This window comes from Cyphomyrmex costatus, unplaced genomic scaffold, assembly GCF_001594065.2.
Source record: "Cyphomyrmex costatus isolate MS0001 unplaced genomic scaffold, Ccosl1.0 scaffold192, whole genome shotgun sequence".
NCBI classification, from domain to species: Eukaryota; Metazoa; Arthropoda; class Insecta; order Hymenoptera; family Formicidae; genus Cyphomyrmex; species Cyphomyrmex costatus.
Window position 1 is genome coordinate 1,345,208 of NW_017275954.1, and position 18,854 is coordinate 1,364,061.

The window sequence follows — 18,854 nt, forward strand, 5'->3', positions numbered from 1 at the left end:
AGCACGTAGCAATGCAAAAAGCATCAAAGGATGACATTAATAACATGGATGGAAGATGGATATTTTTTCCATAAAAACATATGTAAAAACTTTCTTTTTCTATAATATGATTTAAAAGTTTACAAAAATCGTGTTACATAATAAATATGTTTTGATGAAAATATAGGAAGAATATATAAAAAGGCAATATTTTGTTTTTGATGTGTAATATGTTATGAATAAACTGTACAAAAACTAAAAAGTTATAATTACAAATATAATAAATTAAAAAAGGTACATTTATATATACATAAAAATAATTTATAAATTTTATATTTATACATACAATTTTTAAGGAATGCCCAAAAACACCCATAAAATGCATTGTTCCTTCCTCTGTTTAATCATTTGGTATTGCCGAAAAATAGATGTCACTGAAGGCAGGAAGGTATTTCAGGAATGCACGCAATGTCGCCCAGCTATTTTTCATCGGTTACATACATGCACACGTAACCGGATTACGTGGACCAAGTTAAAAGTGGCAGAGCGCAGCTGTCGGTGAGCAGCAGCCCGCGTTCATTTCTCTCTTCTTCCTTTACCGCGAGTTGCGACTTAGGGAAAATCCAACCCTTTAAATTATTGCACGGACTTTACTCCAACGATAGAGCTTGGGAACAGCCTCGCGGACTTTTGCGGTTTATGGGAAGAGGAAGAGCGAACTTTTCTGCATTTTAACATAGCGGATGATAGATCGCCAACCGGATTTTTTTTCCGTCTCGAGAGGATTGTGCAGTTTTAGATGTGGCGAAGAGACAGCTCGCATTTTTTTCATTATTTGTTTCTTTTCACGCGCAAAAAAAAAGGAAATCCAGAAATCGTCTTTAGGAATTAAACACAAGAGTGAGTTATAGTACAATTTATACGATAATTCGGAGGTACAAATTCTCTCCTTGGATGAACGACGACAAGTACCATCGTAGCGACGCCTCTCACGTTCCACTCTAGCCTGAAAATCAGAGTCGTTGATCTTCGCACCGGCTGGATAAATGTACCGGAAAAGCCAGCTTCTGAGCGATGCCTTCGAGCGGTCGTGGCAATGACGCGAATGATGATCATATATCAAGATTGCAAAATCGTTCTTATATCTATTAACTTCTAATGTAAAACTTTTTTATAATTTTTTTATTTATGACGCAAAAATCTCTCAATTACAAAAAAAAATGTCATCTATGCGAGAAACACCGATGTGTGTCACTGTACCTTTCTCCTTATTGCATAAAAAAGAATTCGTAGGGAAAAAAGAGCTACCAGTGCGTCGACATGCTGAGAGGATGTCGCCTCTCTATCTTCTTATTTTAAAAACGATGGAAAGAGATGATCGAGTGCACGCGGCCTTTGAGCAGACCTTGGCAATGGAGTGCGTTCGCCAAGAAGCGCTTTCCGGCATCGTGAACACCGTCGTGCACGCCGAGAAAATACATCGGCCTTGGGAATATCGATGAGCGTAAATTAAGAAAGTTTTCCCCTGAGCACAGTTCAGAATGGCTTCCCGTGTCGGAGATTGTCGCGTTGAAACAATCGTTCACGTATAATCCGTATCGATAAAGTCATAAGGATATATGACATTCATAATGGAACGTTCAGATTATATAAGTCTATCGGGGTCGATTAGCTTATCGGGAATTATCCCGTCGATAACTTCGTTTATTTATCGAAATTTTATGCAAATAATATTTTAATATCGCTATTGGTATTTCTCATAATAATAAATTAACTTGTCATAGAAGGGTAGAAAAGAGAGAGAGAGAGAGAGAGAGAGAGAGAGATTAATACATTGGCATGTAGTTCTTGAACATAAATAATCCAATCGTTGCTGTTTTTTTATATGTAATATTTCATATCGGCAATATGTTACTCAAAGCAATAAATTGCAGCATATTTTTACCTACATGAACTGAAAAAACAAAATAACGGTAGACGATAAACGGAAATAAACGTTTCAAGAGTTTACGGTGCAGTATTGTATACTCTTAAAAATAAACTATATAACAAATGTATGCGGAAATGATATGAAATATTTTGCAAAATATATTCTACGGTTAAAAAGGTATTCATGGATTTTTAAACTTCATATTTTAATAAGAGCGTATTAAAGGGCCACTATTTTCAGAAACATTTTAAAATATTTCAGCAAATCCCTGAAATGCTTTTTCTGTTAAAGATATGAATTTGAAATTATCTAAAAAACTATGCACGTTTTTTTAATAACTTCTCAATGGCTAGAAATCCTTTAATTTTCATTGAAAATCTCTTCTCGCAGTTAAGTCTTTTATTTGCTTCTTTATTAAGTGGGTCTTAGGAAAATTTAACTATGTAGCCATTGATCTTCTCTTCTTCTTTCTTCTTCAGAAATGAAGTAGAAAACTGGACTTGGATAATTGCATTCGCGTGCACGCTTTTGAACGTCCTTGGCAATGAAATGCTGGGAAATACTTTTCACGCTATAAACATTACGTATACATCAAAGCGGATAGACTACATCGGCCTTCGGTATATCGATTTGTACACGCAAAAAGAGGAGTTTATTGAAGCTCTGTCCCTCTCTGCGCCATCGCATTGTCGGATCACGTCTACATAACGTCCGGTCGTTGTTCTTTCAACCAACGCTTATTACAATCCGAGATTTTATACAATAGCTAAACGTGATAATCCGCTTAGAAATTAATTGGCCAAGAGACTAAGTTTATTCCTGACTAAATTTGGCCACGGCTAAGTTAGATGTCGTCGATTTATTTATGACATACACAAACATAGGCATGCTCCTGTTCAAGTTTTTATCGCCGTGAAACGACGAATATCATACGGGTAACGATGAAACTTTAACGAGATGGTTATGGGCTATATGGCTCTTCCCGACGTACGTCTATGAAACGCGCTTTCCGGCTTGTCCTTAAATGTCCTTAACAATGAGAAACTATTAAATATTTTGCGACGTTACATTTTCGATCAATGTTATAGCAATTAGGTACTATAAATTATTATATTGATAGAACTATCAAAATAGATTTTACATTTCGCGGTATTACGTTAATATAATACAGCAACTCGTTGAAAGCATATAATTTTACTTACATAATATAATCGCTTTTCTGTTTTATGCACTTATTATATCTAATATTCCAATGCCTATATGATGCCTATATACACGAAAAGAACGGTTTTGTTAAAGTATATAAAAGTTTAGTTAAGTATAGATCTGAACTAAAATAATTACGACAAATTGAATGTTATAGGTAACCTACACGGTCACCTATAGCATATAATACTGTCAATATTAACAAATACTGATAATATTACTGATCGTGTGTGGTCAATATTGATGGACTGACGTAGAATACTGACAGTGTCTGAATTTTGGTTTTCAAGCATCAGTATCGTTTGCATTAGGATTCATGTTACAGTATGTCACAGTGCAATAGATATATACGTAAAATTAAAGTGAAATGCATTATCAATAATAGTAATCGTGTAAAGTTGTAAAAATACTAAAAATCAATATTGATGTACTGTCAGTATTACTGATTTAATATTACTGATTAGTGTTATTGATCGTGTATAGGATCACCTTATAATGTCAATTTTTTTTACAACATTGCTCATAATCGAGCTTGAGTTGTCTACCTAATAATAATTATTTAGATGGTCCAACAAAATTATGTTTAGATCTGCATCCACCTAAATTTTTTAATAAACTTTAGCAAAATCATTTTTTTTTTTATAAAAATTCTTTTATGCTATAATCTCATGTCTTTAATATTTATATCTTTTATATGTTTAATATTTGTAAACAATAATAAACAAGAAGAAGGAAGCCAATAACGGTCAAAGCTGGATCATCATGCTTATTATAATTGTGTGAATTTTATATACTGCGTATATAGTCCCTTCAAAAATCGCGACGCTGATAGTTTTTCAGCATACATACGCAGTATATAAAATTCACACAATTATAATAAGAGCACTGTGATCCAGCTTTAACCGTTATTGGCTTCCTTCTTCTTGTTTATTATTGTTTATCAATTGTATGGTCCTAAAAAGATTCTAGTATTTGTTTAATATTTTTTTTTATCTTTTAAAAACTTTTATTTTTTGACAGGAGATTAACCTATTGTGAACCGAGAACACGTATGTTATTTGCAGAGGATTTTTGGCGCTGAGATTTCTTCTCAAGATGGCTGGAGCGAACCGAGAGGTTCGGCAAGGCCCTGAAAATTTTGTGCTTGCAAGTCATCGTATTGGGCAAAGCCAGTCTTCGTGCGATTAGGGGCTGTGCCAGGGTAGCACGGGACGGGGGTGGTTCCTTCCATCGCGAGGATCGAGATGAGCGATTTACAGGCCACCCTCGAGTTTTCCCTCGAGCTCTGCAAGTTTTACAATGTCGATCTCTTCCAGCGCGGGTGAGATTATCGCTCTGTATCTTTCGGTATATAATGTCGTATCGTATCTTCGTAAAATATTGCGATTCCGATTGGTCGCCAAGACTAGTTTGATCGTCTATCAGGGAAATTCTTTATGTACTCTTTTTTACAGATATTATCAGATCCGAACTGCTCTTAGAGTATCGCCAAAGTTACCAGTCAAAGTGGAAGTCAATCAATCACGAAATCGTAAGCATTTCGATAATCAGAAATCAAAATTGTTTCTGTGATACAGACATTTTACTTTGCATGTTATATTAAATTTACATGTACAGTCACTATATTTAGTGTATTAAGATTTTACCCCTTTCCGCCTTCACCTCATCAATAGAAACAATTATTTAAAGTAAATATGATAGATGGGCATATATCTCAATAATATTGTCGAATTTATTATGAAAACCTTCCAGTCATGTGTATCTTAAAACATTTCTCTTTATACCTATCTTCCTTTATGTTTCGACATTTTGATTTTTCACGTGCGTATCACGCGTGAAAGTCTCGCGATCGTATCTCAGACTATCCGAAGTTCTTAGTTATGCCACGCGAATGTACTTGCTGAATCCATTCACCCCAATCGATCGATCTATCCCCGAGGCGAGCGACGTCGAATTCGATGGAGAGGCACGCACCGTTGTGTTGCAGACTCGCTGGAGGCGCCGGGCACGAGTAAGCGCTTTCAGATCCTCTACAGGAACGAGGAGGTGACACTCGGCACTTCTGTCCTATTCCGAGCGCATGTGCTCGTGCATAGTCACAAGATTGAGGAGGCCCTGTCGCGCACCCACTTTAATCTAGGCGTCGAGCTATGGTTCAGCGAGCCGACGCAACCAGGCAACATGGCTTGCGTGTCCTCGAGGTAAGCGTCTTGCCATCTAACACGAACGCCGATGTATTCCTTTCCCATAGTGACAGCAGGGATACGCAAGGGTTGGATTGCGAGCAATCTGAGCAATCAGCCGGCCGTGCAATTCTTATCTCTTGTTTGCGACCTTTCTCGAACAGGGCATAAGAACTTACAAGGGAATAAATTAATGACAATAAGATGGATAAATCTGAAATTTAATACACAAAGTAAAATGAGTTAGAGCATTTACTTCAGTTATTTTCTGGTATTAATGTCGGGTAATTATCCGATAGCATCAAAACACGGAAAGAATTTTTGCGAAATAAAATGAAAAACTCTTTCTCATTCATTTCTATGGTACGTTATATATAATAGCGTTTCTAAGTTTTTTCTTCAGGAAAATAGATAAAAGTGACGTAAATTTAGTAAACGATGTTAAAAATTTTCTCGGGCAATTTCTGACGCTCATCGTAAAAGACCTCTTAAAGATAACATAATTTGTCAAACGTGTTTTAGACAGATCTATTAGACATCTGTTGGATATTTGTTCGCAAACTGTTTGGAATTGGGCCGAACTGATCGATGATAGTTTCGACTGAAAGCAACTATTACAGAGTCGTTGGTGATCGATAGGACGTTCTTTTTCAGGGCGTTGCAGTTGAACTTCACACCCACGAAGGGCCTTCACTATCATCTGCCAGTGCTCTTTGATTACTTTCATCTTGCTGCGGTGTCCATTACGATCCACGCCTGCCTCGTGGCACTTCATCAGCCCTACATAAAGTCAGTATCGCTTGCGCTTCGTAATATTCTCGAAATACTGCCCGGCAAACAATCGACGTTGTCTCTCACGAGAGCCTCTTTTTTTTGTTTTATGATCGTCTGTTTTCATCTCCGATGAACGCAGGAAGAGCATACTGCACGTAGTGCAGAGTTGGTAAGTTCTTGACACTTTGGAAAGAAGCTCAGAACTGGCTGAACTTTCCGCGCGAGTGTATAGTAGCACTATTTATTATTTCTTCCACGACTTCTGAATTCCTCAACTAACTAACTTTGTCTTGAATTTGAATTTACGATGCAGTGATTAATATTGACTCCCACACAATTTCAAAAGCTTAATGTTAAAGAACATTGCGATACGCATGATCACAATGTATTTTGTCCGAAAAATAAACAGATAAAACATAGCTTACACGCGCGGTCTGTTTTTCGCTACTCTGCGACGCGAGTTAAATAAATCTTTAGTAAATGCTGCTAATTACATTCATCATAAAAATTAACAGTGTCTGCCTAAACAAGCACTGCTACTCTCTAAATTTTTTGATGTAGAATTTCACTCTAAAGTGTGAAAATTAAGCCAATCTTGATAAAGAATGATTTAAAAAGAGATTTCACTCTTCAGAGTGACAATCTAAAAGTGAATATACTCTTTTCTAAAAGTTTTTGAAAGAATGTATCGAATTATGATTGTAGTGCGCCGCGAAGCGGAAAACCCTGGCTGCAATTTAAACAATCCGCGGCGAACGGCGAGAGTAATGCGACAACCCTCGGAAATATCGTGAGTTCGTTTAAAACGATTAAACAACGGATATACCGCTAGATAGATATTGAATGAATATTATACTCATCATCCAATGCATTATTCATAATCCATTTATTATCCAATAAATTTTATAATAATAAAATTTTAGTAACAAGTGAATCGTTTCAGGAGACCACTACGAGATGCGTCGGATCAACGACGAGGATACAGCATGCGAGACTGGTCCAGCAAGAAGTCACGAGACTGCTCTTAGCCGCAAGGGAATCTTTACTAAACGATTTGTCCGACTTGGCACGGCTTCTACCTTCTTGGCAACAAAGGGCGCTCGAGCTCGCACAAAATACGCACAAGGAGATCACGAAGGTTTGCATTTTGCATTATGTGCATTTAATTTTTAACAGATGTCTTTTTAAATTTGTCTTTTACAGTTGATGAACACTGAAGAGGCTGACATAGCCCAACTTTGCGCACAAAATATTGTCCTTTGGCAGCATTTCCTCGAAGCGTTCTCCGGCCGAGAAGCGGTTCATCAGCATTTAGCACGAATTCATCATCAATTAAGAGTAAGCAACACTTATAAATTATATTCAGATTAAAAATATATAATACTATCCAATACTAAATTTTTTAAATATTAATATTAAACTAAACAAACTTATACACTTCATGATGTTTTATTTATTCGCAATTAATTATCAATTTGTAGGTAAAGCGGTTTGCGGAGGGTTTCTTTGTATTAGAGAACCCGAGAACATCGGCAGCGGGCTGTTACGACGCGAATTATCAGTCTTATCAAGCGGTAAGCGAGGCTGCTCGAAGATCGCGTTATCTCGCATCTTTGCCACCGTTACCTGTTCATTGTCCGGAAGTAGACGGCGATCTTCATTCGTTGCCTTTGATTTTCGAGGATCAGTACGCTGACATGCAGCAGAGACATAGAAACAGCGGTAAGCACAATATATGTGCAATGATATTTATTGATTTAAGATTATATTTATATACAAATAAATAATATAAATAATTCTAAATTGTAAATAATAATTCTAGAATATTAGTATATATTTTTTGAAAACTTTACACGAAATGTTTTTTTCTTAGTTCCTAGCATGGACGACTGCAGTTGCGGTATAGCTGCAATCCTTGAGTCGCGCTCTATGGGTATCTGGTCGCCCAGGAGCGAAGGCGCAGCTCAAGACATCGGATCGATCCAGGCTCGCCTCATACTGACGCCTTCCACGCTTCCAGCAAGGCACAGCAAGTCGCTCGATCAGCTGGGTCCCGAGTTAGTAGCGCCTCTGCAGTCTAGAACATCGCCAAAAACTTTGCCCAGGTCTGTGTCGACCCAATTATTCTCACGGGGGCTGCGTGGCGGTGGTCGAAACGTCACGCCACCCGCGACGGTTCCTTCCAGGGGGAAATCCAGGTCGACAGTGCCGTCCATTAGCACCCTCTTTCCGCCCTCGGGTCAGCAGGCTTGTTCCGCGCCGAACCCATCTCTGGGTTCCACGCCAGTGATACCTCTGCCTCGAGCCAAGTCCACGCAAATGCTGGTACCGAACCGGCAGCAACAGCAACAGTCCGACTATCAATCCTCTTCCATTGGCTCACTACTGGCGGTGATGTTTCCTGAATTGCCGCCCGGTGGACAATTGCCCGGTTATCGACCTTCGTCTAAATCCTGCGATCAGAATCTTGCTGTGCCAACGTACATGGGCGCCTTGGATCTTAATCAATTGCCCGATTGCTTGACGGACAGCAAGTCAGCAAATACGATAGAAGGTACGATAAAATGTATTGTATATTCAAAGTTTCAAAACAAAATAGTATTAAAAAAATTAATAACGTTGACGAATGAATATTTAAAAAAAAAAAATCCTAAAAACGGTTTAATATATTTCTTATTTCGTATAGATTATCATTCTCTCGATACCAGAAGAATACGGCTGGAGCCACGTAGTCATCGCCTGGGAACTCGCCAACCGTTGCCAATGACCACAAACGACCAAAGTAGCTTTCTATCCGCTAAGGCAAGCATAAACGGTGACTTCCTACAGGATCCACAGTCGTTGCATACAGCGACATTGGATAGAGTTACTTATCGAGGAAACTCTAGAAAATCTGGACATCAGACAGGCAAGTATAGTCAAACGAATGGCGTTGAAAATCGCAGATATCATACAATCGGCAAGACATCGATGACGCAAAGAAGCCGCCCAGAGATACCAGAGTGCATGAATGGCAGCGCGGTGACCAGTAGCCATTTGCATCTGGCGGATTCTGCGAGCAAGAAATCCAATTATTATGCGACCACGGATTCATTTTTCTATCGCACAAACGGCAACACCAGCGGAAGAATTCGTAACGATGACAAGCCGAAGAGGCCGAAGAGTACGGAACGATTGCTCGAAGACGTGGAGCGCAATGAGTGCTGTGACTTCCGGCGAGATCGACCGACTCGAAGAAGAGCAGAACGATCGGTTAAGTCGCCTCGCAATGGCGTAACGCAGAATTACAACGAGGAGAAGCAACGACGCGGTCAGACCGAGAAGAAGAACGCGGAGGCGATTCAGGAACCGATTTACGAAGTAATAGCCCTAAAACCGGAATCAAAGAAAGAGTCTCGCGAGAGAAAGAAAGACAAGCATAACAGAAGACCGCACTCAGCACCCGTCCTTGATACGGATCATCCTATAGAAGAAAGCAACCACAAAAGTGAGAGAAAGTGCAATCACAAAAATAGAAAACCGGCACCGCCACCTCCGGCGTATCAAGATCCTGCTGTCGCCCCTTTGCCCAAATACCGTCATTCCTCTTCAACGACTGCGAGCGTCCTCGAAGTGGAGAACAACAATAAAATTATCCTGAAGGTAAGACGGCAACACCAAAAAATAATACAAAAATGTATACTACATTTTTATTTATACGCGTTTAATTTAATTTATATTTTAATATTCTCTAATATTTGCTGTTTAGATGGAACCCATAAAATCACCCATGGAGGCACCAACGACCAACGGCACAACGCCGTCGGACGTGTCGAGCTTCGGGGTACCTCCGCCGAACGTAAAAAGACTGCGATGCGCCAGCGTGCCGGTGACTCAAAACAAAGTGGTCGTGCCACGCAGCGCAGTCTCTCTGCCCTGTATGCCGATACGCGACAGCAAGGACAACCTAAGCAACAACTTACCGATCATACCGCATCTTCTCAGTCCGCCGTCCACCAGACCTAGCAGCCCCACGCCGAGCTCGAGCTCGAGCAATCTAACGTCCGAATGTTCCGGTTGGGTCAGTAGCGGCGACACCTCCAGCTCGGAGCAGCGTCGCAACCAAGCCAAGCTTTCGAGCGAGCAGCTGCGGCAGAAACTATCGAAGATCGTGCCACGCAAAGATCGTCCTCTCGTCACGAAGGACAGTATGGAGGAGCACTCGTACGAAGAAGTGCGACTACCGCCGCCAAAAATGTTCCAGGATGAGCCGCCGCCTCCTGAAGAGTTTCGTGATCCACCGGCACCGATCGATAATCCACTCTACCACGTATACGAAACGGTAAAACAAACCAGGAGCCCAAAACAGAACAAAACAGCACCTTGCAGTCCACAACGAAATCGAGATCGAGACAGGGAAAGTGCCTATGGCACTAGGGACATTTGTTTGGACTGTTATCAGGAAGGAAAGGAGTTGTTGCAGTCTACGCAGGATGATTTTATCAACTTTAAGAAATGCAAAGAGGAGTTTAAAAGGCAAATGAGCTTCTCCGGCAAAATCTACAGGTGTGCCAAATTTTCACGTATAATAACGCGAACAGCCCACCCAATCAGAACTGCTTCCTTAACTCTAATATTCATGGAGTGAGATTTGAAGTTGTGAACCAAATAATCTGTGAAGCTTAAATTATTTAATTTAATTTATTGTTGTTTTTTTATTAACCAAACTAGAGAGTCTGAACAATCTGCTTGAGAAATAGAACATATAATAATAGACATTCTAAAAATCTGGCAACTAATCCATCAACAACTTTGAATTAAGCTGTGTGGATATTGGTTACATACACTCTATTCTTTCTTTCTTTTCTTACTACATTATTTCTCGATAGAAACGCGACGACGCTTCTTGAGATTTCGCTTCCGCCTTCTTAAAAGTGCTAAATGCCGTTTGCATTTCGCTTTTGCGTTGTTCCGTCTGTCTTTCATAGTTAAGTTCTCTTCTCTGTCTACCTTATCCTCCTCTAGAGAACACGAGGAAGCACAGTTGCATTTACATAAACGTGCCTATTCCCTCGGATACGGTGACCTTCTGAATTCCTCGCCGTCGGTTCAACCATTAAGATCCAATGTGCCTCTTAGTGATTATCCAACCCTGGCCTCGACCCTGCCGTACTTCCACATCAGTGATGAATATCGGCTCTTCTCACCGGAAGGAGTGCACCTTATCATATGTGTCCATGGTCTTGATGGTAATGCCGCCGATCTCCGTCTCGTTAAGACGTACTTGGAATTGGGTCTACCTGGGGCGCACTTGGATTTTTTGATGTCCGAAAGAAATCAGGTAAATTACATCTGGCCAATAATCTTGAAAAATTATTAAGACATCGATTGCATTCAGCAGACTCAACAGTTAAGTGAACGCTCGCTGTTATTATATGTAGTGTATTCTTCTAGATCATTCAATTAGATTTAGTAGAATTTAGCAGCCCTTACTTGCAATTATTAAGTCTGCTGAACGCAATCGATAATTCTCAGTAAAGAAAAATAAAAATAGTTTTATATATTATAACTTCAAGAATAAAAAATAGAATATAAAGTGTGTCTATGAGCCTCTTCTTATTTTTTATTAATGCGTAAATTATATTAACTATAAGGTGATAAGAAATTCGCAAACAATTAGAATGTACTTACCAACGAAGTTAACTGCAAACGTTTCGATTCTCTGGATTTAAATCTTTCTCACTGCCGAAGTTAAGATCAATGATCGTAGTTTATACTTGACTTTCGCACTGTGGTGAACTCAATTCAAAGTGGAAACGTTTCCAATTAACTTTGTTAGTTAGTACTCAGAACACTAATCTCAATAAAATTAATTAATTGTGCCAATTCTTTTTACATTACAAACGCATTTTAAATTCAACTCAATGCTCAAATTTTTAATGAATAAATTAATAATAATTATTTTATGTTGTTTGTATTGTACGAAAGGGAGACACCTTTTCTGACTTCGAAACGATGACCGACCGATTAGTGTCCGAAATTCTCTATCATATTGAATCGTCGGGCCTGAATCCGAGAAAGGTCAGTTTTATCGGGCATTCTCTTGGGACCATAATTATCCGGAGTGCCCTGACAAGACCGCAGCTGCGTCCACTACTTCCTCGTCTACATACCTTCCTCAGCTTAAGCGGACCACACTTGGGTACTCTTTACAACACAAGCGGTTTGGTGAATGCAGGTAAGCCTAATACCCTCAATGCATCGTTTGATATTGGAAGAGCCTCAATCTCGAGGGTAATTTTCGTTTTGTCATCCATTTGCATAGGCATGTGGTTCATGCAGAAGTGGAAAAAGTCCGGATCTTTGCTACAATTAGCCATGAAGGACTCACCGGACGTGAGACGCTCTTTCATGTTCCGTTTGAGCCAGAAAAGCAATCTGCAGAAGTTCAAACACGTCTTGCTATGTGGCAGCGCCCAGGATCGATATGTACCCTTGCACTCTGCTCGAATCGAGCTCTGCAAGGCTGCCGTACGAGATCCGACGGATCAAGGTATCAAATTTAAGCGTGGATTATTTTATTCGTGATTTGTTTTTTATTAAGACGAGTAAATTAATTGAGTAAAATCGTTCAATTAATTAATGATCGAGACACATTAATTAGAAATTGGACTTATACCCTTCCAGGTGCCGCATATCGTGAGATGGTGCACAACATTCTGTATCCTGTGATGTCGGCGCCCGGCGTCAGTCTCGTCAGATACGACGTGCATCACGCTCTACCGCCGACGGCGAACGCCCTGATAGGCCGAGCCGCGCATATCGCCGTCCTCGATTCCGAGCTTTTCATCGAAAAATTCCTGCTGGTCGCGGGACTGAAATATTTCAGATAAGGAAAGAACAGTCTAGCGCACACAAAGAAATAAATTAACTGTAGTTTAATTAAAACAAAACAAAAAAAAGAACAGGAACTCGAACGCGGCCTCGGAAAGCGTCGCATTCTCCGCGACATCTTTGACCATTCCGTGATTAAAGTATATATATTATAGACATCCTGTCCAGCGTTGTCTCGCTTCTTCTCTTCTCTTAGCAGTCTTCTTCCAAAGAAACGAATGGGATTTCGAAGCGAGGCAATCCAATCTTTTTTACGAAAACGCGATGCACGCCGTCGTTAGTAATTGAAACATTCGTTAGGTTCTCGTTATCATCTTGATACCATATATCACGAATGCGAAAAAGTCGCGCGTCTTTATCATTGACGGTCGAATTTCGGTTTCATTCCCGCAACGCTTCATCGAGAATTCGTCCTGTGGGCATTCGAATTGAATGGACCTGTAGCTCGCCGTGAAACGGACCTATTCTAGTGATGGTGATGATGACGGTGGTAGTAGTAGTAGGTAGTGATATCGACCAAAAAGATGGAAAAAGATATGAAAACACAGAAAAGATATAACGTAGTGCGAAAGTTAAGTATATATGCTTGGAAGACTCCTATTACATATCATGCACGCCATTGCTGTGAGTGATGCGATGTGCATGAATGATCGAACGTACTTCAAAATTTTCACACTCGAGAAAGGAAAAATTGAAACAAAACCTGATCATCGCGTTTGGCCTAGCACAAATGAAGTAATTACAAGAGGACATGATACGGTCGCCAGGCACCATTCAGCTTCATCAACATCTCGTCGTGAAAAAAACGGATCGCGATCGTAAAAGAAAAGGAGACGAAAATTATTCATCGACGCAACCGTATCAACAATTAAATTCGGGAATGTACTTTTCTTTTAAAAGAAAGGAAATGAGACTTCAACGAGCAAGGCTCTGTTGCCGGATCAATTCGCTATAATGTACAGCCACGCATTAAGAACAGCAAAAATAACAATATTAATAGATAATAAAAATAAAATAATAAAAGTATAAGACAATGCAACGACACATTGTCTAGTCGTATAGGAAAGTTACGAAACGTATGTCAATTGTTATCCTCAGATAAGTGTGAATGCTGAATGCGATGAGTGCGAAGAGCGGATGGATGAGAGCCGAGTACGATGTTGAGAGAAAAAATGGAGATAGAACGAGAAAGACAAAAAAATATCTGAAAGAGAAGATGATTAAGCAAGAAAAAAAAAACAATAGAGTAAAAAGATTGAGGATGAAGGAACGTCGGTAGGTTAATCAGCGTTATCAAAGTCAACGAGAGGATTCAAAAGAGATAACGGATTTCATCAGCGTCTCATACGAACGGGTCCTCCAGTGTAGTTTCAGTGCAGTGAAATGAGGACTCGATCGCGCCCTGAAACGCGGCAGAGCATCCAGGGTGTGAAACGGACACGGCGACATGACAAGAGTGACTAACGTTTCAGGTATATGAAATCCCTCCAATGCTAGATCTCAATTGCTCAGAACAATCTATCAATGAAAAGCAAAAAAAAAAAGATGAAAAGAAAATTATATTAATCGCAATCAAAGAGTAACAAACGCGAAACGTCCGCGAGTGTTATTACTATCAAGATCGGGTCATCGTACAATGCGAGTTCGACTTTTGTCATCGTAAAATCTACAGGGCGTTCTGGAACAGTTGACCTTAATTTTAATAATAAATTCATTCGAAATAAATACTTTTGGTCGTAAGTGTGTAGAGTAATCAGTAATTTTTTAACGGTAATTATACAAAGAATTGTTTTTAGATCTTAAATCTGTCACGTAATTACAGAAGGTAAACAGATTTTATCCATTTATTATATCAAAATTTTTATTTATCTAATTATATCCAAATGTTTAATATTAAATATTCAAATGTAACGAACGATCCTCTTGTGAAATAGAATTTAAATTTGTTAAAGATTTTATCATTGAAATTCAAGGATAAGTTTCTGATGCTCTGTGTGTATCAAGCTGCGACGTATGATCATATAGCACTTTAGCGCGAAAATGGCGTCTCGTATTTCAACAGTCATGGAAACATTTTTTGTGGGAGAATAAGAATTCTGAGAAATCAAATAAGTATATGTTAGATGTTTGTATTGTGCATTATACAAATGTGCATTTAACATTTTTAACGAACACGATATACCCATTATATGTCCCCATTTGTGAAGCGATGTATAAAATAATATTAATAAGCCAATATTCTGTAAACGATACTCGCGAATGTATATAGAAAACTATATGTATCCACAATGCATTGCAGTCATTATAAACTGAAAGCTGAAATACGAGGCACCTATTTTATCGCGCATTAACAATTATGGAGTGGAAAGTCATAAGAGCTATTATATTCCAGAAATTATTTTACAAAATAAGAGATTAGAGACTTACCTTCGATCGGTATCATCGCGTATTTCTAGCTATTTCGTTGATGGTTATAAATGAGTGCGATTTGCGTTTTTATTTTGTAGGACACGTGTTTGCAAATAAACATGTACATGACACGGATAGCCCTTCATAATTTTCTACTCCACAATTTTCTCGCGTTACAAATCTCTGAGCACATAAATAATAAACTGTCCCAAGCGCGCAGACGCGCGCGTAGAAAATAATAATTTTTACAACAATTCTATCGTAACATATGTGTTAAAATCGAATCATATGGATTATACATCGGCTCTCAATATGCGAGTAATATCGTATCGCATGTAAATCCGTATCACTCGTATCATCCAGTGTAAGCCATTTACATACGTAAGAAACGTATGTATCTATGTTTACGTGTATTATCATGAAACGATTACCGTTAACATGTATACTACAATCGTATATGTTGTTGCAACTGTTTTAATCTGGTAATCGTAAGATATGGTGAAAAGTTATACAAACAGGTGCAACTTTGCATCAGACTAAAAGAAAGTTTATGGCATATGTGCAAACATCACATGTCACATCCAATTCTCTCTGTTTAATATAAAAATTAAATAAATTATTTTTCTGGACGTTCAATAATCTTATTTTTTTAATATTGAGATAGAAAATTTTGACAGATTTTGAAAATTATCTGTTTTTTTATTTCCGTAAAAACATTTGGAATCAGATTAAAATAATAGTAATTTACAAAACATTATTCATATAAATATAATTAATTATTATCTATATTATCTATATTTCTTACAAGTGCAGGATAACTTTTTAAGAAAAAGGTTTTTAAAACTCTATATTGGTACCTCAATAACAATTTTTTTTAATGTATTATAAAATTATACTTGCCAATTCAAATTTCTTTATATTTCATAATTGTATATTATTTTATCAAGTTTATTTTCAGTCACGATCTTCTAAATTTCGAGAATTTATTCAGAGTATTTGAAATATGATAATTTTCAGAATCCTCTAAATATGTATTATCTTCGACAGACATTTCTGAGAAATCGATTTCAAAGCACTTCATATGTGTAATCAAAATGTTTTCCCTATAATTTATCGCAGAAAATTTATTTGACATAGGAAATTTCAAATTGACATTAAATAACCGTGCAATATTAATTACAATTTAGAATTGAGAGCTATGTTTACATTTGACGATCTCTGTTAAAGATTTATGACATTTGTGTGCCATCAATGAACGTGACGAATGCGCATATGAGTAAAAAATTCATGGTGTAACTGTCTCTTTAATCAAATTTTTACTCCGCAGCGACACGTTTATCAGGTAAATCGCCGCATATATGTTGTTCCCTCAACTACGAATAAATCTCAGCGATGACGTTTACGTGCGTCATGTATCGATTGCGAGAAAGACAGGTTATCTCCCCTCTTTGTCTGTCATCAATAACGTGTTATAAATCGTGCGCGAAAAGGAGATTACGAACTACGGAAAATGGGGAAACGGGGCTTCAGAGATCTTGAAAAGATTTCGATTTGCTCTATCACGAGGAACGTAGATCAAAAAGAAATTTTCATTGTTATCTTATTATTTGCTCATTTATATCGTCATTTTACATTGTAATCGATTCAGCACGTTCTAGCTGCGATAATTACAATTTTGTACTCTCGTCATGTAAACTTAAGTTTTTTTTATCTTACTACCTAAGGCAACAATTTTCTAGAGATTTATCGGGGAACGATGGGAACATATAATAATTGGATCAGTGATGATCGGGATCACGATTGATCAATTTCCGCGTTCCGTCTCTCGATATATTTTAGAAAGATTTTCTTCAGACTAGAACTAAACTATTTCAAGGACATAAAATCGTTGTTGCGTTATTGGTGGATATGTCCTTGCGTAATTTACGATTCGTGTATTCCGTGTCATTCCTTTCCTTCATCCCGTGGCGCCATTCTAACTGGACGGCTAAGTGCGTAGCGAGATTTCTTTAATAAATTATAACGGCCTCTGGAAACAGTGAACGAACAATTCAAAATAAACTCTTAAATATTGAACAATTCTGCTCTTATCGGACTAGCCAAGCACTCTTCGGAGGTCCACGATAAACTATTATAAAATTTAGATACAAAGCAATTAAAGATAGATAGAAATATAAATTAACTGCAGAAAGCTTCATTAGACAAGACATTTTAAATTCTTTTGAACGTTATTATGCGACGTCTAGTTTCATTGATTATGCATTTAAAATTTACATTTTGAACTTCATTTTTCTAAAATAAAAATTAATTATATAAATTATATATATATATCTATAATTTAAATATTTAAATATATTTATATTTTTTGACCATTAAAAGATTAAACATACTTTTCAAATTTCTATTCTTATATTTATGATTTTCTGCAAAATAAAAGAAATGGAAGAGCTATAAATTTTAGAAGAGAGCGAATTTCAAAGTGATTTTTAAAAATTAAGTGCCAAGGTAGTGCCAAAAGCAGAAATTGCCAGTCCGACAACGATACCCTTTTTCCACTTTGAAGCGTGCATCGAAGTGTTCATCGATATTGAAAAAAGAAAACTCGCTACTATATCCTGTTTGTGTCACAATTATTAAACATGTCGTACAGCTGGGTTTAAAAACAAGCGTCACCATGTAATCCTCAATCGAATCATTTGCGAAAAAGAAAAAGTGTAAGAGAAAAAGAGAGAAAGAGAGAGAGTGAAAAAGAGAGAATAAAAAAAGCGTCAACAGGAAGGCATAGAATACGGTCAACGCCATGCTACAAATACTTTAAAGCGTTTCTTGATTGATCAATTGTAAAATTCTTTCTTCTGATTGGTCAATCAAACGCTTCAAAGCATTTGTAACGAGATTTTGACCACAGCCATTATTGTCTTTAAAAGAGAAACACCAATGAAGAAGTAACAATGTATACACTATACATAACATATGAGTATACAAAAAATGAATAAATCTACGTATATATAAAATGAAAAATAGATTAATAAAAAATCTCAAGCCACACATCATATATTATTATTATTATTCATTAACGAATGTGTATTTACCTTACCTGATAATCGTAATCGATATCCTCAATCGAGAATAACCCACAGGATATTTTGCCAGAATATTCAGTCAGGAATATTTAATATATACGCAAAATGTGCAATTATGAAATCAACAATAAAGGAACATTATTTGGCTTAAAGAGATCAATTTAATTGACTTAAAATAACAAATTGTGCGATACATGCGAATCTCGAACGGAAATCGCAATATCGAGATACAATGCGAGTAAAGACGGAAAACGTATTCATAAAAAATAACAACATTGCTCCGCGAGTGGCGAAATGTCACGCTCTGTGGCATTTCTCGTAGTCCGAGAGAATGTAAATACTCGTTCGCAGAGGACATATCGCGCGTTAAATAAAATTCCACTAATTTATTACAAAGACTAAAAGTGTCTCTCTATG

The 18,854-nt window shown here is 37.7% G+C and overlaps 1 protein-coding gene across 1 annotated transcript; it reads left to right on the plus strand.

The window, feature by feature from the left end:
• Nucleotides 1-4,359: 4,359 nt before the first annotated feature.
• Nucleotides 4,360-14,827, plus strand: LOC108772592 (uncharacterized). Its single transcript, XM_018538149.1, has 16 exons — nucleotides 4,360-4,436; nucleotides 4,570-4,646; nucleotides 5,103-5,316; nucleotides 5,953-6,087; nucleotides 6,212-6,241; nucleotides 6,778-6,862; nucleotides 7,016-7,210; nucleotides 7,276-7,410; nucleotides 7,554-7,794; nucleotides 7,946-8,626; nucleotides 8,759-9,714; nucleotides 9,821-10,617; nucleotides 11,077-11,392; nucleotides 12,040-12,289; nucleotides 12,377-12,604; nucleotides 12,739-14,827. Exons 1-16 carry the CDS (start codon nucleotides 4,360-4,362, stop codon nucleotides 12,942-12,944), a joined length of 4,623 nt encoding a protein of 1,540 aa, XP_018393651.1. The 3' UTR covers nucleotides 12,945-14,827.
• The last annotated feature ends 4,027 nt before the right edge of the window (nucleotides 14,828-18,854 follow it).